Source organism: Cibotium barometz, chromosome 59 (assembly GCF_041138505.1).
Source record: "Cibotium barometz isolate CiBa-2024 chromosome 59, ASM4113850v1, whole genome shotgun sequence".
Taxonomy (NCBI): Eukaryota; Viridiplantae; Streptophyta; class Polypodiopsida; order Cyatheales; family Cibotiaceae; genus Cibotium; species Cibotium barometz.
In genome coordinates this window covers 22725545-22742475 of record NC_141104.1, presented here as the reverse complement: position 1 = coordinate 22742475, position 16931 = coordinate 22725545, and the positions used below count along the sequence as shown (strand labels likewise).

General features: G+C 41.1%; 1 protein-coding gene across 1 annotated transcript; it reads left to right on the top strand.

Annotated features, from left to right (window-relative positions):
• The first annotated feature begins 10516 nt into the window (after window positions 1-10516).
• On the top strand, window positions 10517-12751 carry LOC147605611 (U-box domain-containing protein 8-like). Its single transcript, XM_086793072.1, has 2 exons — window positions 10517-10669; window positions 10775-12751. Exon 2 carries the CDS (start codon window positions 11243-11245, stop codon window positions 12410-12412), a length of 1170 nt encoding a protein of 389 aa, XP_086649198.1. The 5' UTR covers window positions 10517-10669; window positions 10775-11242; the 3' UTR covers window positions 12413-12751.
• Window positions 12752-16931: the final 4180 nt, after the last annotated feature.

Genomic DNA, 16931 nt, shown 5'->3' with positions numbered 1-16931 from the left:
CCTTAATCCTGAAAAGAGTAGTTTCTTCTAGAGTGAGATTGAATATTTAGGACATATAGTTTCTACTGAGGGTATCCATGTTGATCCCAAGAAAATAGAAACTATTGCGTCAAGGACACCACCTAAGAATCTGTTACAATCTTTTCTAGGGTTATGTAGCTATTATCACAAGTTTGTCCATAATTTTGCATATAAAGCACATCATCTCACTGAACTTCTCAAGAAAACCAAACCTTATGAATGGATTGAACTTCAAGAGAAATCTTTTCTTGCATTAAAATATGTACTCACTCATGCACCTGTGTTACAATTGCCTGATTTTTCACGTCCTTTCTTTGTGGTTGTAACTGATGCTAGTGGTAAGGGCATTGGTGTTGTATTAATGCAAGATCATGATTCTATTAGGAAATTTCGTCTTGCTAAAAGTAAGTATAGCACCTATGACAGAGTTACTACTGTAGTCCATGCTTTAAAATTTTGAAAACATTATTTGATGTACTCAAAGTTTGGAAACATTATTTGATGTACTGAAAGTTTCTTATAAAAACTGATCATATTCTCAAACACTTGCTTTCTCAACCGCTTATTTCGAATAGACATATTAAATGGGAAGCTTTCATTCAAAGTTTTCAGCCTATTATTCAATACCGACGTGGTAAAGAAAACATGGTTGCTAACGCTTTGAGTAGAAGACCTTCCATTCAAAATATATCTGTGATTGAGAATACATCTTTTGACTCTATGCGTGAGACTTATAACCAAGACACTGACTTTAGTGACATTTGGTCTAGATTGAGAGAAAACCATTGGAACCCTTTTGTTGAGTATTCCTACGATAATGGATATCTTTTCTTCCAGAAAAGATTATGCATTATTCAACCCTTTAGACATTCTATTCTAGAGGAATTACATTAGCCACCTTATGCGGGGCATTAAGGTGTTTCATCTACATTCCAAACCATCTCTAATGATTTTAATTGGCCTAAAAGGAAATATGATGTAGCTAGATTTGTTTTTGAATGTGATGTTTGTCAAAAGTGAATAGTTACAACAGTAAGAAACTTGGTTTTCTTATGGGTCTTCCTATTTCCTAACGCTCCTTGTTGGGAATAGATTTCTATGGATTTTATCATTGGTTTTCCCATGACTGTAAGCCATAATGATATGATTTGGACCATTGTTGATAGATTTAGTAAACATGCATATTTTCTTCCTTGTAAAAAGACTCTTACTACAAATTAAGCTGCACATTTGTTTGTTAAACAGATTTTCACACATCATGGTTTACCACAAGTGATTATTTTTTATAGAGATTCTAAGTTTTGCAGTGATTTTTAGACTACATTGTTTGATAATCTAGGTACTAAATTAGATTTTTCCACTGCATTTCATCTTGAATCTAATGGTCAAACTAAAGTGATAAATAGCATAATATTGGATTGACTTCATGCATAGGTTTCATCACAACCTAAACAATGGGATGAGTATATCCATATTTTACAATTTGCATACAACAACACACCGCATTCATCCACTAGAAAAGTACTTTTGCAATTGTGTAATGCAAAGATTTACCTACTCCTATCACTTATTTGTCACACACTATTGAAGCTGCAGATCAATTCACCATTGATTTTACTTCTATTCATGATCATGTTCGTAAGGCTATTTCTAACAACTCTCAAGAGAAATACACTAAACAGGCTAATAAGAAAAGAAAACACATGGTTTTTCAAGTAGGTTAATATGTTTTTCTTCATATTAAAAAAGGACGTCTTAAAAGTGTTGAGACTAACCCTGTTGTTAAGTTAGCTGCTTGTTTTTGTGGTCATTTTCAAATTACTCATCATAATATTAATGACCTAGCATATAGGCTTTCACTTCCTTCTCATTGGAGAATTCATAATTCTTTTCATATCAGTCTTTTGAGACCTTATAGGGGACAAATCCCTACGCATCCTGTATATGAGGAAGCACCCAGTCTTGTTGACCATTAACCATGGGACCACTACTACTCGCACATGTACTGTGTATCTTAGATATCTTTTGACATTCAAAAACTATCCTCGCGAAAATGCTAAATGGATGCTTGAGTGGTTTTTTCGTGCCTATCCCGACCTCACCCAATCTTACTTTCAAACATGGGCCAGTTGATATGATGCAACTAAGGATAGTTGCTATCCCCCCAGGCAGGAGGGATGACACAGCTTGTCCATCCATCCTTCTGTGCTTAATTGGGGATGCCTAATTACCACTACGTCCGTAGCATGGCACTTGGGTGATTCCGAATATTCCATGTGTAGAACATATGAAATTAGGAATAGCTAGACTAAGTGTTGGAGTTAATCCTTATGTGTTGTTGTGTACTTTTAGCACATGTTACTAATTTGTAATGTGTTTGAATGGACAACCTTGTATAGGTTGGTGAGATTGACGGGTGCTCGTAAGCTGGAATGGTTGGGACATAATGGCGATGATATGGCGTGAGCTATTATCGGGACAGTTCTCACCTTAGTATTTTTTCCATAGTATTTACTACGAGATTTTGTATCATTGTTGGCCGCCCAATTTTGATGTACTCGGGCGTGGACCTATTGAGCCGCCCACTTTTGTTATATTGGGCATGGACTTATTTATTTGCACGTGAATTAGTCCTTGGGGTTCTTTTTGTAATTCTTCTTTAGTGGTTAGATAGGAATACTTTACCTAAGCTTGTGTTAAAAGGAACCCCCATTTTTGTAAAGGGCAAGCTCATGCATAAGCGTGCATCTATTTTTAGCTTGTGGGCTATTTTTATTAATAAAGCATAAATACTCAAGAAGTGGAAGAAGGCCGACAATTTTTGAGGGGGGATAGATTTCACCCAATACTCTCTCATGTGTTTAGTTTATTTATGTTTTTATGCTATCTTGCTTATGGTAATAGTTAAAGTTTATATTTTAATATATTTGAATAGTAAGTGATTGTTGGAATTAGGGTTGCAGGAAAGCACACAAAGCTTGGAGAAGAAGAAGCAAGAATGCACACAACACAAAGTGTATTAGATTGTGTCAATGTACAAAAGATAAGTTAGCCCTAGAAGGATGGGCGTATATACAAGCCGGGGGAAAAAACCTCCTAAAGAGGGAAAAAGTGCCCCGGCGGTCCTAAGTGTGTTCACACACATCACTGCCTATATATATATGGCAACAAATCCCCCCTGGGAGTGATGGTGTGAATGAGAGCTGGCACTCATGTATAGGGGAGTGCCATGCCCGAAGTAGATCAGTCCACAAAGGGGAGCAAGCCCAAAGCTTTGCGAAAAGCTTCGAACTTCTCACGAGGAAGCGCCTTTGTGAAAAGATCGGCGAGGTTGTCCTGTGTTGGCACATAGGCCAAGCTGATCTCTCCTACTGAGAGTCTCTCCCTGACATAGTGATAATGCACTTCAATGTGCTTTGTGCGAGCATGAAAAACTGGGTTTCTCGCAATTGCCAATGCACTCTGACTGTCAGTGAAGACAGAGGTGGCAGACTCCTGTCCAACACTCAACCGTAGCTGTGAAAGCTGCCCTGTACTCAGCTTCACAACTAGAAGTGGCCATAGTAGGTTGCTTCTTGCTCAACCAAGATATGCATGAACCACCGAGCATGAAACAAAAACCACTTGTGGACACTCTTGTGTCATAGCAACCAGCCCAATCTGAGTCCGAAAAGCATGTAAATCTGGCGGCAACGATCCCCCCTTGGGATAAAACAACCCAAGATGTATGGTGCCACTCAAGTAGCGAAAGATGCGTTTAACTGCCTTCTAATGCTGAGACCCTGGGCTATGCATAAACCTGCTCACCTGTGAGACTGCGAATTGAATGTCCGGCCTCCTAATGCATAAATAAATGAGGCAACCAACAACTGTTTGATAAAGTGTGACATCAAAGTGATTTTAGCATCATGAAGACTCAACTTCAAACCTGTCTCCATTGGAGTAGCAATAGGCTTGCAGTCTTCAAGGCCAAATCTCTGCAACAATGTCTCAATATATTTTGTCTGACACAAAGCAATACCTCCATCACACTGCTTAAATTGTATCCCCAAATAATGATGCAAATGTCCCAAATAATGATGCAAATGCCCCAAATCTGACATCTCAAAAGAGGCATTCAAATCAGCCTTAAAATCAGCAATATGACTTTCATTTGGTCCTGTGAGCAACATGTCATCGACATAGAGAGCAATGATTAGATGTACATCATCCACACATTTAACATATAAAGTGCTTTCTGTTGGACTATTCTGAAAACCATGTGCAGTCAAATATGCATGTATCTTTTCATACCAAGCTCGTGGAGCTTGCTTTAAACCATATAAAGCCTTTTTCAACCTGCACACTTTGTTTTCCTGCCCTTTTTGAACAAAACCACGAGGCTGCGATATATACACCTCCTCATGCAAATCTCCATTCAAGAACGCAGTCTTTATGTCTAACTGATGTACATTCCAACCATTATGAGCTGCCAATGCACAAATGCTACGAATGGTAGTCATACGACAAGTGGGAGCAAAGGTCTCATCAAAATCAATGCCCTTTTCTTGAGCATAACCCTTTTCAACAAGTCTAGCCTTATAGCGATCAACACTGCCATCTGGCTTTCGTTTCAACTTAAAAACCCACTTACATCCAATGGCCTTTTTACCAATAGGCAAATCACATAAAGACCATGTACCATTCTTCATTATAGCATCATATTCACTTTGCATTGCAGCCAACCAATTTTCTGATTTTTGTGCCTCATCAAATGAAAGAGGTTCTTCCTCTTCACACATACTAGACACAGCCAAAGCATAGCAATCTGATGCATAAGAGGCATGCTGAAAACCTGAACGAGTACGACTAGATATAGGTGCATCAATTTTACTATCACGCAAGGTTTGCACCAGCCATTTAGGCATACCTCTAGCCTGCTCATTTTCAGCCCTATCCTCAGAAATTAAATCCTGTAAATCTGCATCATCAGAAATGGGCTGATCTATGATGTCGTTTGATATCTACATAGGCTGAATATTTGCCTCATTAGGACTTACATTTGAATTCTCACCTGTAAACAGAGGCAACAATGTATCAAATACATCCCGTGAGCTCACACCTGTCTCTTTGGTACATGATAACAAGGGCTGCACAGCATCTTCCACAAAAACAACATCTCGACTAATCAAGATACGCTTTGACTGCGGATGATACAATCTGTAACCCTTGCTCTCAGGACTGTAACCAACAAAAATGCATTTAACAGCCTTATCATCCAATTTTCTACGTTGTTGCACAGGCACTAAAGCATAGGCCAAGCAACCAAAGACACGCAAGTGACCAATAGAAGGCTTCCTGCCATGCCAAGCTTCGTATGGAGTAATAGACTGCAAGGCCTTAGTGGGACACCTATTGAGTACATATGCAGCACACATGACAGCCTCAAGCCAAAACGCATGTGGCAAAGCTTGGTGGCTCTTGACCATACATCGTGCCATCTCCATAAGTGACCTGTTTTTCCTCTCAACAACACCATTTTGCTGAGGGGTATACGGCACTATACATTGGTGTTTTATCCCACGACTAGCCCCACGACTAGCCAGAAATGCATCAAACTCTTTAGACAAGTACTCCCGCCCTCGATCAGAACGGAGGGTGCCCACAGTACAATTGGATACATTTTCAACCATAAGAAAAAACTATTTGAAGCACAAAAACACTTCGGACTTTGCCTTCAGTGGATATACCCATGCATGCCTTGAGTAATCTCATCAATGAAAGTCACGAAGTACAAGTGTTTACCAAATGACGGAGTTTGCATAGGCCCACATACATCACTATGTACAAGTTGCAATTTGCGAGTGGCCCGCACAAAACCATCCTTTGGAAATGCAGAACGCTGCATTTTGCCCAAAATACAACCTTCACAAACATGTTTCAATGGTGCCTCAAGAGGGGGCAATGAAGCAACCATATCAAATTTCTGCAAACGCAGCAAACTAGCAAAGTTCAGATGACCAAAACGAGCATGCCATAGTTTTGCATCTGAAACTGCCTTTTCATCAGAAACTGCATTTGCTGAATCTTCCACACACTTGTCATAAGAATTGAGCCTATACAGCCCACGAAACAAGGTGCCAGATGCAATAATCGTATCACCAGAAGTTAAATCATGAACAGTACATCTGTCATCCACAAATTTGACCACAAATCCAAGTCTAGCAAGCGCAGAGACAGACAATAGATTCTTCTTTATCCCTGGCACATACAAAGCATTTGAAAGTGTGAAAGCGCTGCCATTTGCAGCAGTAAGCATAATTTTACCAACGCCCTTCACTGGGTAAGAAGCATTATTGGCACGTGACAGTATTCCCATTAGAGACAGCCTCAAGACAAGTGAACATATCACGATGTGAGGTAATGTGCTTTGTAGCACCACTGTCAAAATACCATACATTAGAGTCAACAAAAACTGCCAAACATGCATCATGTACAGATGGGTCATACTGGCAATACACGCTAAACGCCCATTCTGTATCCTGCACAACATTTGCAGAATTTGCATTTGTAGAAGCATCCGCTATTGTGGCTGCATTTGACTCTTTCTTCTTTGCCTCTTTAGCCTTTAGCTTAGGGCAATTCTTAATGACATGATCATTTGCCTTACAATAGTTGCACCTGGTCTTTTTCTTACCTTTATCAAGAGCCTTCTCAGACTTATTGTTGCTACCTGTGGAAGGAGAAGAAGTTGCATACCTACTAATAGGAGAAGAAACAGTGGAAGGGGCTGCCTTACCACTTCTTCTCTGCTGCTGGGCAACAATAAATGCTTGATCAACTGCATGCTGCCTGGCCCTGTTTTGCCTGGACTGCGCTTCTTGCAAGAGCTTGTTGACTAAAGTATCATACTTGACAGCATCAGGTCTGTCCTTAGTAAGAAGTCTCCACGTGGAAGCAAAAGTCCGATATGTCTCAGGTAAAGCATCAAGAACAGTCTGCACAAGAGAATGATCAGGAATAATCTCACGTGCAGAAATCAACTGTTCTTTGAGATCTTTAATCTCAGCAAGAAAAACATTCATGTCATCATCTTCCTGCATAATCTTCAATTCTAGCTCTTTACGCACGTAAGAGATTTTTGCCTCGTTACGACCTGCATACAAACCAGCTAGAATATCCCAAGCCTGTTTTGCTGTTTTAGCTGAACGAATATGTGGGGTGATGTTACGTTTGACAGAAAGTGCAATCAAGGCATGAGCCTACGCATCTTTACCATCCCAACGAGCTTGTTCAGCAGTGGGTAAAACAACAGCAACAATAGAGTTGCTAGAACCTGCAACATCCTCAACAGATCCTACATCCACAGAACCTGGACGTACATCCATACCCTGCATAATGTTCCACACTCCTTTTGCAACCAAAACATGCTGCATCTTGTATGCTTAAAGTGGGTAGTTGCCGTCTCCATCCAGTTTGTCTTCAGCAGACAACATGCGAAATACATCATTGCTGTTATCAGCCATGGCCACTGACTAAAACTGATGCAAAAGCTGCCTGTAATGAAGCAAAGACTGAACAGAAAACAACTCGTGCTATGTAGCACCGTCCATAATAGAATATGTATGCCTGTTTTGTAGAAAACTGCACTGTCAAAATTTCTGCAGAAAATGACGAACACCTGTGCAGAGCTTGCAATGCAAAAACGGAGCCCGAAATGACCTCAGATGCGATTTCTGAGAACGCTAAGCCCTACGGGCTTACTTGCAGAGTATAGGGACTTGCAAGCGATCGTGAAAGCTCACCTCAATTGGAGAACATGAGTCGGAGGGTGCTGACGGCGTAGCCCTGGGAGCCGATGCCTGCTCTGATACCAATTGTTGGAATTAGGGTTGCAGGAAAGCACACAAAGCTTGGAGAAGAAGAAGCAAGAATGCACACAATACAAAGTGTATTAGATTGTGTCAATGTACAAAAGATAAGTTAGCCCTAGAAGGATGGGCGTATATACAAGCCGGGGGAAAAAACCTCCTAAAGAGGGAAAAAGTGCCCCGGCGGTCCTAAGTGTGTTCACACACATCACTGCCTATATATATATGGCAACAGTGATGTGTCTCCCCAAGATCCTATTTCATGTCATATTATAAACCTAAAAACCAAAACAAAACAAAAAACAACAAAAAACTAAAACAACTACATGGACACATAAATTACACCCACATATAACACACCCCCCTCTATCTATGCACACACGTTCACAAACACACTTGCACGCATGCAAACACATAAAACACCCTCCACACACCCTACTCGTAAGTGCATGCACATGTTCACATACGCACATACAACATGCACACGCACACAATTGCACATGAACACACATTCACATATACACTAATAAACTTGTACACACACACATGCATGTATGTGCACATGACACTCACACAACCACCCGCACATGCACACACATACTCACTCGCATGTACACACACATAAAATGCACGTACACACTCCCTAAATATAAACACCTACACATGCACACCCTCTAAAAACTACACATCATGTGCACAACATAGACACACCCACTTACACTCACACACACACACACACACACACACACACACACAAAACCCCCCCTCCCCCTCCCTCTTTAATTTTTTCTTATCCCCCCTCTTTAATTTCATTAAAAAAGATTCTCTTTTTTTTAAGGGGGGAGGGGAAACTTTTATTTTCCTTTAAAAAAAACGTAAATTATTTTTATATTTTTAAATAATATTAATTTTACAAAAATTATTTGTGGCCACATGGCCACTTATGCATGTGGTTGCATGGCCAACCAAGGGCCACAAGGCTCCCCCACATGGGTCAGGGCCGTTATACGCCCATGGCCAAGACCCTTATAGGGGCCAGTTAAGGGCCACAAGGCCCGTGCACACGGGTTGGGGCCGACCGTCGCCCATGGACTCGATTAGCCTTATGCACTCAACCATCACGTAGGTCCCCGTCTCTCAACCCCTTGGCATAGATCCGTGTCTACTAACGCCTCTCGACACTCACCGATTTACGTTACTAACACCTCTTGACACTCACACAATAGCACGCCTCCTTCACAGCCCCCCAAGTAAATTGGACGCAAAGCAGTGCTACCCACAAGCACTTTCTTACTTCTCCACACCACCACCATGTGCAAGCGTTACATCACCCCACAACACCACGAACCCTTATCGACATGTGCACCATCTTCCATGTAGAGTCGCTCCTCACTTCTCCATACCATTGATGCCTTAGATCCAATGAGAAGGAGCCCCTTTTTTTGCTTCTTTTTTTGTTTCTATCTTTTTTATCAGATCGAGCTGTTTCGTTCTACTAGTGCACAGAGAGAGAGAGAGAGAGAGAGAGAGAGAGAGAGAGAGAGAGAGAGAGAGAGAGAGAGACCACTGACAACGACTGAAACAAGCAAGACATGCAAAGAAAACCGAAAGAGAAGGCCCCAAGCCATAAAAAGAAGGCCGGGCACACAAAGAAGAAGGGGTGTATCATACCACAGAAAGTAAGAGGGCAACAAAAAACAAGATGGTAATGACCCATGAGAGACCCCCTAGAAAATGTGAATTGTGAGGCCCATTATACACTTGGTGTTGTGGATTCAATGAGTGGAGACTTCAAATATGTTGTTAGATTGACGTGATGGTATTAGAAAAGAGGTATTGGAAAGGACGTTCTACACAGTTCTTTGTGAGCTTGAAGTTGTGTACATGTCCTTGCAAATGTGAATGCTCCATGCGAGCAATCAACCCCTTGCAAATTTTAAGGCCTTAGTTGTGGACTTCAAGGGTGAAAAGTTCAAACATGCTCTTAATCTAATGCACTATTGGAAGGGATGCTCACGCGATTATTTATATGCTTTAAGTCATGCATTCACTGTTGCAAAATTGAATTGAGAGGCCCATTCCACATCGTGGAGTCCATGGTGGGAAGTTCAAAAATGTCATAATAAAACGCTATAAAATGGTATAGAAAGGGATGTTCGACGTGATTCCTCGTGCGCTTGGAATCAGTCTTACAAACATGAAACAAGCCTTGAAGAACCCTCTACGAAATGTGAATGACAAGCTCTTGCAAAGTGTGCAACGAAAATTGTGAGCTCCAGTGCTCCAAAACAACTTAGCATATCTTTACCGGCAACTAGAATTATCTTTACTTACAAAGTGTGGAAGGAAAATTGTGAGCTCGAGTGCTCGAAAACAACAGCAAGGTAGTGTATCGTTAGTATTTACCAGCTAGAATTAAGCAAAAACGCCTAGGATTTTTCATTGAGGTTATTTAAAGATGGTATATTTTAGTGATAAGGCTGGGTAGATTAAAGGAGTAATGTTTATTAGATGGTGGGCTGCTCCTCTGCAAATAAATGGGTTTAAAAAATGGGAGTTATTGCATACGGCGTCAAGCGGACGGCTGAGCGCGTGAACTCGAGGGCCAATCCTTGTTACACCGCGAGGAGGGGTATCCTGTGGACTAATCGCTACACGCTAGGAAGAGAGAAATCGTGTGGGGCGCACACACACAGCATCACAAGAACGGACACCCCAAGGGCCGAGAGAGAGAGAGTGAGAGACACAGAGAGAGAAGAGAAGAGAATGCCCACCATCAGACCTGCACCAACACTCAGGTAACGCCTTTCTCCCTCTTGTCTGTTGTGTTTTTGCCTTTGATTAAATCAATCGCCGTTTCCTGCATTGATTCTAGGGTTTTTGCCCTTTGTTTCTCCTCCCAGCTTGCTTTCAGCTATGGCTGTGTAGCTTTTAGGGTTTCTGCCCCCTGATCTTTTCCCATTAGGGTTTCTCCCCTTTCTCTTTGCCCCCCCTTTTGGCTATGGCTCAGTAGCTACTTGGGCTTTTTTTAAAACCTCACTTCACTTGCCTTCTTTTAGTCATCGCTGGGTTTCTTATTTTGCCTCTGCCCCTCGCATATTTGGCAACATAGACATTTTCTTTTTTCTCTGAATCTCTGAAGCTTTCAGGATTTATCTGCTTTTCCAAGCTGATTCAGCGCACCTTGTTTGAGCCATTAGGGTTTATCTGTCCTTGCTGCTTTATTACATCTATCACGTTCTAGCCATAGCTGAGTATCTACTTCTATCTGATCCAGTTCTTACATGTACACGTCCTGTCATAGTGGTAATCAGAGTTTCTTCTTCTTGTTCTTCCCTTTGTTTGCTGTCCTGTGAATCCCCCTGCTCGCCATGGCTTCTGCTCCACCTGAAGATTTCCGCTGCCCTATATCTTTGGAACTTATGAGTGATCCGGTCATACTGGCCACTGGACAAACCTATGACTGTGCTTCCATCCAGCGATGGCTGGATGCGGGACACCGAACTTGTCCTAAGACCAAGCAGGTTTTGTACGACATCAAGCTTATCCCCAACTATGCCCTGAGAAGTCTCATCTATCAATGGGCAAATGCTAATGGGGTTGACCTCAAGAAGCCGGCAGAGAATTGCACATCAACTCACACTGCAAGCTTTGGAATAGCCAAGAGGGAGGGCCTAGTACGCTCGAAGGTTCTAGTGGAGGACTTGGTGAAGAGTCTCTCCAGCACAGTTCCACAGACCCGCAGAGATGCCATCAAGAAGATCAGCAACCTGGCAAAAGAAGGTAAGGAGAGCCGGACTTGCATTGTGGAAGCAGGCGGAATTGCTCCCATCTTGTCGTTGATATCATGTGGGGATCTTCAGATAGAGGAGGTTGGCTTACAGTCTCTTTTGGAGCTGAGCTTGGATGATGAGAACAAGGTCGGTCTTGTGGCAGAAGGGGCCATCGATGTCATTGTACAGGCTTTGAAAACAGGCTCCATGGACACAAGAATTAAGGCAGCCACGACTCTGACCAGTCTAGCTCTGGTTGATGTCAACAAAGCCACAATTGGCAGCCATTCTGACACAATTCCAGCTTTGGTGAAGCTGCTTGCTGAGGGGAATCTGCGAGGAAAGAAGGAGGCAATGAGTTCCTTGTGCGCGCTGTGCATGTTTCACGACAACAAACCTAGGGCAGTATCTGCAGGAGTTATCCCTCTTTGCCTTGCCCTTCTGATTGAAGGCCGGAGTGAACCGGTAGAGCATGCTCTTACTGTACTTGATTTTCTATCAACCTCTGCAGAGGGCAGGCTTGCTATAATTAGAGAACCTGCATTGCCAACTTTGGTGAGGTTGCTCAGATCTGGGACAGCAAGAAGCAAGGAGCATGCGGCAGCTGTGTTGTGGTCCTTGTGTACAAACAGTAAAAAGTATACATTGCAGGCTTCTAATGCAGGAGCCATGGAAACTTGCTTGAGTCTTATGCAAGTGGGCACCATCCGAGCAAAGAGGAAGGCTTCAGCACTTGTGAAGGCTTTCCAAGAATGTGGCCGATGGTAGCAAACAGTAATTACTGAGCGCATCAAGAGTATTCTAATACTAGCAGAGGAAAGAATGAAAACCTTGGCTGTCACTTGAAGGGCACAGGTGTTTCGTCACTTTAACTTGTCTTTGTTATTATTATTTTAATTATATATCTGCAAATGGTGAGTTTGAAGACATCACCAGTATGAAAGGAATTATTTAATCTAGGATATTGCAGGCTCTTGAGCCTTCTAGCATATGCCAGATAATTTTCCCATAAGAAGACTGGGATTATTACAGTTTCCATTGCATGCGTTGCTGTCTTGTAAAAAAGTACACATACACTACTCTATTTATTGGTGGATTAAGTAGCATTTACTGCTGGCCCAAAACATCATGTGGTAGGTGGAAATTGCTTGTTACTACATGACACACAAAATCATCTTTATTACATGTAAACTTTTTAATCATAACCTTTTTTGATTGACTGCCTGACTATCTTTTGTCTGCATGTGCCTGCCCGTGTGTGCGTGCGTGTGAGAGAGAGAGAGAGAGAACTTCCTTGAAACCCTTTCCAAGAGAACTTGCTACCAGTCTTTTCTCAATCAATCTACATGAAAGCACATCATCTTAAAATCCTAGTATTCTTCTTTTAAAAATAGAGACCCGAATCCACATCATCTTAAAATCCTTTTATTCTTCTGTTAATAAGACACTCAAATCCATGCTAGAAGCTCTCATCACTGCACCTTACAAAGCTTTGTGGATTTTATCATGTTGGTGTCTGTTCTATATCATCAGGTGATCAGCCTGAAGTATTCTTAAGTGGACTGGGGTCCACATGTGCTGCTCTTCATGCTTTGAATTCCACATATATTGCCATAGTATTTGAGATGGTAAAACCATGTACTCTTTTTAAACATCATATAACTTGAGCACAAGAGAAGTTCTGGATTCATTTTAGTTTATCGCTTGACACAAAATCCACGTTAAATTGTACTTTTATAACTAATAAATTTTAAAGATATTGTCTTGTAGATAGTCTTTGTAAACTTGAGGATTGTCTATAGTAGTTTGAGATTTCCACCCTATATGTACAATTTGCATATGTGCCTATGATTGAGCCCCCTTTTCTATCTTTGACTCATTTTGTGTACTTGGCTCACTTCATAACTCTTATGATTTTTTTTTTTGGGAAATTGCTTGTGTGTGTGTTTAATGGAGAGAGAGAGAGAGAGAGAGAGAGAGAGAATTTTCATTCATATGGAATTGAAGATTAATATTCCAAGAGTGACTTTCTTGACATGAGTCAAGGTTTTTCAATCAAGTCAATTTTTTGAGCAACTGAGATGGAGGCATGCAATTTACACAAATAGACATGTTATGTCTATGTGCCTTACACTAGTGTTGAATTGCTATTGAATTGCTAGTGTGTATGCAATTTGTTGAATGAGTAACTAAGATTGAGGCATGCAATTTACACAAATAGACATGTTATGTCTATGTGCCTTACAAGCAATTCAACACTAGTGTTGAATTGCTAGTGTGTATGCAATTTGTTGAGTAACTGAGATTGAGGCATGCAATTTACACAAATAGACATGTTATGTCTATGTGCCTTACAAGCAATTCAACACTAGTATGTGTGCATATTGCAAGCATGCATGACATAACTAGACATAACTAGTGTGTATGCATTAGAGAGAGAGAGAGAGAGAAAGAGAGAGAGAGTGTATGTGTGCATAAAACTCATATCCCAAATGCATAATACACTTCTACACCTCTTTGTACGATGCATTTGAATATATTTTTTTTCACTCACTCTCTCTCTCTCTCTCTCTCTCTCTCACACACACACACACACACACACACACACATATATGTACTATGCATTTGAATATAAGTTTTTCACTCACTCACTCTCATGTGGGTGTTTGTGTACATGCATAAAAATTTTCAAGGCTACAAAGTATCCAAAACACCCTTTTAAAAAAGGCACATTTGCAGAACCTCTTTTGAATAACAATTTTGGAATTTTGGGGAAGACTTTGCACTTTGTGCAAGATCACTTTTCCATGCATCAACTTGAAAAATATCTTTACTATATGTTTAGATCAAATACGACTCGCAAGATTATAGCAAGGTTGTGCCCACCCACACAGTGTATGCACAAAAGAGAGGAAATAAAACTACCCTACTACTAGGGATTAATACATCCATCTATTTGTTGCTTCCCATGGGAGGCTTCCTAGCTACTATAAAAGACCGCTTTGATTGTCATCCTCCAACTGTCATAGAGAAGCACCAAGGGCAAGTCCACCCCATAGCCTAAGGAAGGCCATGTGTGTGCAAAGAAGCTAATATGCAAGAGAAAACCTCACTCACTCACTCTCTCAGTATCTCACACAAGAGGATAAGGAAGCAATGGCTTAAGAACTCACTAGTTTGCATAAGGAAAAGCTCACTCTCATTAGTTGAATATTTTTTATACATCATTATAAGTGGTCATGCACCCTATTTGGGCAATCACACATTGTTTATAATGTCTATGTGGCCTAGGCCATCTACTAGTGTACATGAGAAATCGATGTTGACATTACACATAGCTTGATCATCTATTGTTTACATCGGTGTGTCTACTAGTGTACATGAGAAATCGATGTTGACATTACACATAGCTTGATCATCTATTGTTTACATCGGTGTGTCTACTAGTGTACATGAGAAATCAATGCCAACATTACACACAGCTCGATCCTCCATTTTTTACATCATGTATAGCACATTTGAGCAAAAAAATTCCATAATATATACATTAAATGTAAAATCACTTAGGCAGACATAAAGTGATGTGAAATAAATGATTCCTTGATGGCAAACACTCGCGTAATAGCTTCAACTTTGCAAAAAATTTACCTATGTGACTCATTAAAATCATCCACCACTGAGTTAACCACCATAAAAGTGGTTAACATCTCCCCCCACCTAATTAGGTATGTCCTTGGAGATGGAGTCCACCAAAGTCGTCTTCATGAACTAATGTTGCAGCTAGATTACCTACATGTGCTTAGTTAGCTTCCTTGAAGGATTTAATCAGATGTTGCAGCTAGATTACCTACATGTGCTTAGTCGACTTCCTTCTAGGATTTAATCAGATGGATTGCTACTTTGAGGAGGTGGCAAATATCATGTACAATGTATGTGCATGGGCAAAAAAGAATAAAAGTGTCTCTACTGCATGCACTTGAGAGATGAAAGTGCATATACGCTCCACATAAAAGAACATCATGTTGTGCAAAGAAGCATATGGCAGGGTTATCCAAGCGCTGGGTTGTACCTAAATAAAAGTGTGCCTAATGCATGTGCTTGAGAGAAGCATATGGCAAGGTTATCCAGGTGCTGGGTCGTACCTTGGGCCAGTGTTGCCCCACCGCAAAGATCCCATCCGAGAATGTTCTTAGAGGGTTTTCATTGTCGAGGCTTCTATCCTAAAAAGGTTATGCACTATGTCCATATGTAGAAGCCAAAGCAAGGACGATTCTGTTTTTAAGATGCTTTTATATAGAATATGATGTGCAAGACTCAAAGACTATGTCGTTGACTTAAAAGTCTCAAGTGACTTTGACTCTGAAAAATTACTCAGGAAGGCATAAGTGATGTGAAATAGATGATTCTTTGATGATGATTGACAATCACTTGTAAATAGCTCTGACTTTGCAAAAATTTATTGATGGGCCTCATCAAACTCATCCACCCAATTAACCACTATAAAAGTGGTTAACATCTCCCCTTGCTTGATGATGTGAGTCTATCCTTGGACATATGTGAAGCAGTGCAAGGGCTTGGAGGTTAGTTCATGTGTCGATGAAGAAAAAGCTAGGGACTTGGAGATGGAGTCCACGAGAGTCAATAAAGTGCATCAAGGACTAATGCATTAGGAATTTTTTGAACCCAAAGAGGGCCTCTTGGATTAACTTTTGATTAGGAATAGACCAATAGGAAGAGGGCTGGGTGCACATTTTTTTAACCCAAAGAGGGCCTCTTGGATTAACTTTTGATTAGGAATAGACCAATAGGAAGAGGGCTGGGTGCACATTTTTGACTTCTTTGACCCTAGGGGGCCTAGGCTTTGGTTTGCTAATGGGGCCTAATTACTACTCTTGTCCCCCTACCTCTTGGGCCCAAACTTAGAGGTCCCCCCACCTAGAATTGCGCAGATTAAAAACCCTACCCTAAAAATTTTCAATTTTCAATTTTTTCCCAAAAGTGTGTTTTCCCTCTCAAACTCCCCCCCAACATACTCTAGGTTTGGAAAGCTCATTTTGAACCTCTTTTTTCCTCTTCTAATCTCTCGATTGCTGCAGAAACTCCATACCTCTCAAGCTCTCCCTCCTTGTCAAGCTCCCTCAGTCTCAAGCTCCCTCTCCCTCTTTCTTCCTTTTCTAAGCTCTCCATTGCTGCAGAAACTCCATCCTTCTCAAGCTCTCCCTCCTTCTCAAGCTCCCTCCCTCTTAATCTCCCTCTCTCTCTCTCTCTCTCTCTCTCTCTCTCTCTC

What these genes read in the sequence shown, in the direction of transcription:
- LOC147605611 (XM_086793072.1), top strand. Translation starts at nt 11,243, where the DNA reads ATGGCTTCTGCTCCACCTGAAGATTTCCGCTGCCCTATATCTTTGGAA.